The 5,000-nt window shown below is 46.8% G+C and overlaps 1 protein-coding gene across 2 annotated transcripts in view; it reads left to right on the top strand.

The window, feature by feature from the left end:
• khdrbs3 (KH domain containing, RNA binding, signal transduction associated 3) overlaps window positions 1-5,000 on the top strand; it is a 146,774-nt gene that overhangs the window by 99,040 nt on the left and 42,734 nt on the right. For both annotated transcript variants that reach the window (XM_027174647.2, XM_027174646.2), the window contains exons 4-5: window positions 1,958-2,104; window positions 4,344-4,483. In XM_027174647.2, the coding sequence (XP_027030448.1) occupies window positions 1,958-2,104; window positions 4,344-4,483 (287 nt within the window). The remainder of the gene's footprint in view (window positions 1-1,957; window positions 2,105-4,343; window positions 4,484-5,000) is intronic.

Raw genomic sequence — 5,000 nt, 5'->3', positions numbered from 1 at the left:
ACACAACTCAACACAAGTCAACTCTACACAACTCAACTCAACACAATACAACACAACTCTACACAACACAATACAACACAACTTAACACATGTCAACTCTACACAATACAACACAACTCAACACAACTCTACACAACTCTACACAACTCTACACAACACAATACAACACAACTCAACACAACTCTACAAAACTCAACACAAGTCAACTCTACACAACTCAACACAATACCACACAGCTCAACACAACTCAACACACAACACAACTCAACACAACACACAACTCAACGGGATGTGGTAGCTCAGTGGTTAAGGTGTTGGGCTACTGATCGGAAGGTCATGGGTTCGAACCCCAGGTCCACCAAGCTGCCACTGCTGGGCCCCTGAGCAAGGCCCTTAACCCTCAGTTGCTCAGTTGTAAGTCACTCTGGATAAGGGTGTCTGCTAAATGCCGTAAATGTAAATGTAAATGTAAACTCAACTCTACACAACAACTCAGCACAACTCAACACAACACACAACACAACTTTTCTCTTCTCAACCCTGTTAGAATCTGGAGGTCTTGAAGTCCTGAGCTCCAAGTAAATAACCTACATCAGGACACAGAGTTTACAGTGAGAAAAAGTACACACGCTTGTTATGGTCAGACGTGTGTGTGTGTGTGTGGGGGGGGGGGGGGGGTGGTAGCTCAGTGGTTACTCAGGTGTTGGGTTACTGATCGGAAGGTCATGGGTTCGATCCCCATGTCCACCAAGCTGCCACTGCTGGGCCCCTGAGCAAGGCCCTTAACCCTCAGTTGCTCAGTTGTAATTCACTCTGGATAAGGGGGTCTGCTAAAATGCCGTAAATGTAAATGTGTGTGTGTGTGTGTGTGTGTGTGTGTGTGTGTGTGTGTGTGTGAGAGAGACAGTATGTGCTGAGCTGTAAAGTTCTAGTACATTCGTATTTGTTTAACTCCACCTGCTGCTGAGTAACCAGTTCAGAAGCATTTAGTCTAATTAACCCGTGATTATTACTTTGTGATAAATATAACTAAACTATTCATGCAGCGATATCCCAGACTTGTATTAGAGTTCAGTGCTCCACTTCTTCTCATTCATGCACCCTCATGATCTCTGATGTCTGGTGCTATCTGGGGACGCGTGCTCGTGTCAGGTGTTAAACCTTGTCTCAGATGCTTCCACTTGGAGACGTGACCCACATGCCTCTAAACAAGGAGCCGCAACCTGACGCTAAATTCCAACAACTTTCCTGAAGAGAACTTTTTATTTAAATCAGTTTACTTATGTTGTTGAGTCTGTATATCAGCCTAATAATAACACCTCACACACACACACACACACACACACACACACACTTCTCACTCTTCCTAAAATAACCCGTCTCGGCTTTCCTGTCAGAGCTCACTGTTCTAGAGTGAAGCTGCTCCTCAAGCCTCGTCTCTAACGCTCACGTTATTAAAGCTACATATTTAGACAGTCAGAGAAAACTGATAAAAAGTCTATATTCATTCATTCATTCATTCATTTCCTACCGCTTATCCGAACTTCTCGGGTCACAGCGTCATCGGGCATCGAGGCAGGATACACCCTGGACGGAGTGCCAACCCATCACAGGGCACACACACACACACACTCATTCACTCACACACACACTACGGACAATTTTCCAGAGATGCCAATCAACCTACCATGCATGTCTTTGGACCGGGGGAGGAAACCGGAGTACCCGGAGGAAACCCCCGAGGCACGGGGAGAATATGCAAACTCCACACACACAAGGCGGAGGTGGGAATCGAACCCCCAACCCTGGAGGTGTGAGGCGAACGTGCTAACCACTAAACCACTGTGCCTCCCATAAAAAGTTTATAATTACAAAATTAACAAAACTCACTGATCAGAAAATTATCCTAATGGGCGGGGCTTAATAGATTAAGTTTGATCTGTGCTTCTTTTTTCAGGAGGAGGAGTTGCGGAAGAGCGGCGAGGCTAAATATAATCACCTGAACGAAGACCTTCACGTCCTCATCGAGGTGTTTGCTCCGCCTGCTGAGGCCTACGCCCGCATGGGCCACGCACTCGAAGAGATCAAAAAATTCCTCATTCCGGTCAGTAGGTTTGGTAGTTGATCGTGTGTGTGTGTGTGTGTGTGTGTGTGTGTGTGTGTGTGTGTGTGTGTGTTGTAGACATCCTGTAGCTAGCGCAGATGATTTTTCTCTCTTTTTGAGAAAGTTCCCCAGCATGATTGACCTGAACAGAGCTGCACTCGACCGCTTGTGTAACGACGAGCACAATGACGTGACGTTTGTCACAGCCGTGTTTGGTGTATTTAGGCGTCTGCCTCAACCTTACAGTTTGTTATTACACATGTGTAGCGTTAATAATGAGACACACTGAGCTCTGTTCACTGACTAACTGAAGCCCCACATTTTATTTCCACTTTGTTTTGTAGCGTTGTGTCTTATTCATGTCTCCAGGCTGCAGTCTCGGGTCTGGGTTTGTTTAGTTCTTTATTATGTACAGCTACATAGTGAGTTCTGTGAAGATCCATAGCATGCTGAGTCTCTTTATACTGACATCACTGCTCTTTTTGGGTCAGCACACTGCTGGTTTATTGTGGTTGTGGGAGAGTGCACAGTACAACAAAAAGCTTTTCACACACCAGCCTTACAGGCAGAGCTGAAAGTGGGACATCTGATATTTAAGCTATTTTAAAAGAAATAAGAGTTTTATAGAAAAAAGGAGTCGGAGATAGATCTGGTGTCAGAACCGAAGTTGGTGTCAGAACTGAATCTGGTGTCAGAACCGGAGTTGGTGTCAGAACTGAATCTGGTGTCAGAACTGAATCTGGTGTCAGAAATGAATCTTCACAGAAACAGAATAAAAATGTTAAAGTTTAAAATGATTTACTATTTATCTCTAACATTTACCCCTAATGATCAAGTCTGAGGTGACGGTGGTGAGGAAAAACTCCCTGAGATGATATGAGGGAGAAACCTTGAGAGGAACCAGACACAGAAGTGAACCTCATCCTCATTTAGTGACACTGAACAGGGAATAATGTTAATGTAAATAATGTAAATAATGTTAATGTAAATAATGTAAATAATGTTAATGTAAATATTGTTAATGTAAATAATGTCAGTGTAAATAATGTAAATAAGGTTAATGTAAATAATGTTAATGTAAATAATGGGGTGAAGAATGTGTATATGTAAATAAATGTTACCATCATGTACATAACTGTGCCTGTCCAACTCTTGTGCCGCATGTTCCTGTCCCTCCTGTTCTGTCCATCCTGTCCGTACTGGGTTCCTGTCCATCTGTCCCTTCCTGTTCCTGTCCTCCTGTGCCTCCTGTGCCTGTTCCCTCCTGTGCCGGTCCATCATGTTCATGTCCGCTCTGTCCATCCTGTTCCTGTCCCTCCTGTGCCTCCTGTCCCTCCTGTGCCTGGCCCTCCTGTTCCTGTCCCTCCTTGTTCCCTCCTGTGCCTGTCCCTCTTGTGCCTGTCCTCCTGTCACTCCTGTGCCTGTACCTCCTGTGCCTGTCCCTCCTGTCCTCTGGATTTGCCTGTCCCTCCTGTTCCTGTCCCTCCGGTCCCTCCGGTTCCTGTCCCTCTGTTCCTGTCCCTCCTGTGCCTCCTGTTCCTGTCCCTCCTGTGCCTGTCCCTCCTGTTCATACTGTTACTGTCCCTCCTGTGCCTGTACCTACTGTCCTTTCTCCACCGTTTCTCGTCCCGTAGCACCGCGCGCTCCTGCGGCCCTACCCGGTCCGCGTCATTCCTGCGTTCATTCCCGCCTTCCCACCTCATTCCTTCCTGCTGAAGTCTTCTGATGAAGACCTGAGCACAAAACTGACAGATGCAGTGATGGTCTCTAAGTGGTTGTGTCCACGGCAGTCCCATGGGTCACGGCTTGTCCATGCTAAACCAGTTGCTAATAACCTGGACATGTCACTTTAGGAACTCTAAGTCTCACAACCACATCGTTCTTCCATGAAGTTTGTGTCTGACTGCAGGCAGAAAAGAGAGAGCGAGAGAAAGATTGAGAAAGGGTGTGTGTGTGTGTGTGTGTGTGTGTGTGTGTGTGTGTGTGTGTGTGTGTGTGTGTGTGTGTGTGTGTGTGTGTGTGGAAGAGGACTTATTTACCTTCCTGTATTCATTATTTATCAAGTGACTCAAGTTGCTCTGTGGCCTTTTTCATCAGTAGGTACAATAGATATTGATCATACATCTTTACCAATTCTCTGTGTGTGTGTGTGTGTGTGTGTGTGTGTGTGTGTGTGTGTGTGTGTGTGTGTGTGTGTGTGTGTGTGTGTGTGTGTGTGTGTCTGTGTGTGTGTTTGCAGGACTATAATGATGAAATCAGACAAGCTCAGCTGCAGGAGTTGACGTTTTTGAACGGTGGCTCAGAGGATGCCAAGGTCCCCGCAGTTAGAGGGAAATCCAGCTCGAGGGCCCGTGGCACACCTGCACCCGGCTCACACAGGTACAGTATGTGTGGTGATGACAGATGTGTGTGTCACGTGTAGAAAGAGGTGTGTGTGTGTGTGCCTTTACATAATATTGTACAGGTACAGAGGCCACGCCTCCTTCACTAAGACTGACAGGTACAGAGGCCACACCTCCTTCACTAAGACTGACAGGTACAGAGGCCACACCTCCTTCACTAAGATTGACAGGTACAGAGGCCACACCTCCTTCACTAAGACTGACAGGTACAGAGGCCACGCCTCCTTCACTAAGACTGACAGGTACAGAGGCCACACCTCCTTCACTAAGACTGACAGGTACAGAGGCCACACCTCCTACACTAAGACTGACAGGTACAGAGGCCACGCCTCCTTCACTAAGACTGACAGGTACAGAGGCCACGCCTCCTTCACTAAGACTGACAGGTACAGAGGCCACACCTCCTACACTAAGACTGACAGGTACAGAGGCCACGCCTCCTTCACTAAGACTGACAGGTACAGAGGCCACACCTCCTACACTAAGACTGACAG

The sequence above is a fragment of the Tachysurus fulvidraco genome, chromosome 10, assembly GCF_022655615.1.
Source record: "Tachysurus fulvidraco isolate hzauxx_2018 chromosome 10, HZAU_PFXX_2.0, whole genome shotgun sequence".
In the NCBI taxonomy this organism is placed as follows: domain Eukaryota; kingdom Metazoa; phylum Chordata; class Actinopteri; order Siluriformes; family Bagridae; genus Tachysurus; species Tachysurus fulvidraco.
The sequence above is the reverse complement of the archived record's forward strand: the minus strand, read 5'-3'. Positions and strand labels throughout refer to the sequence as shown.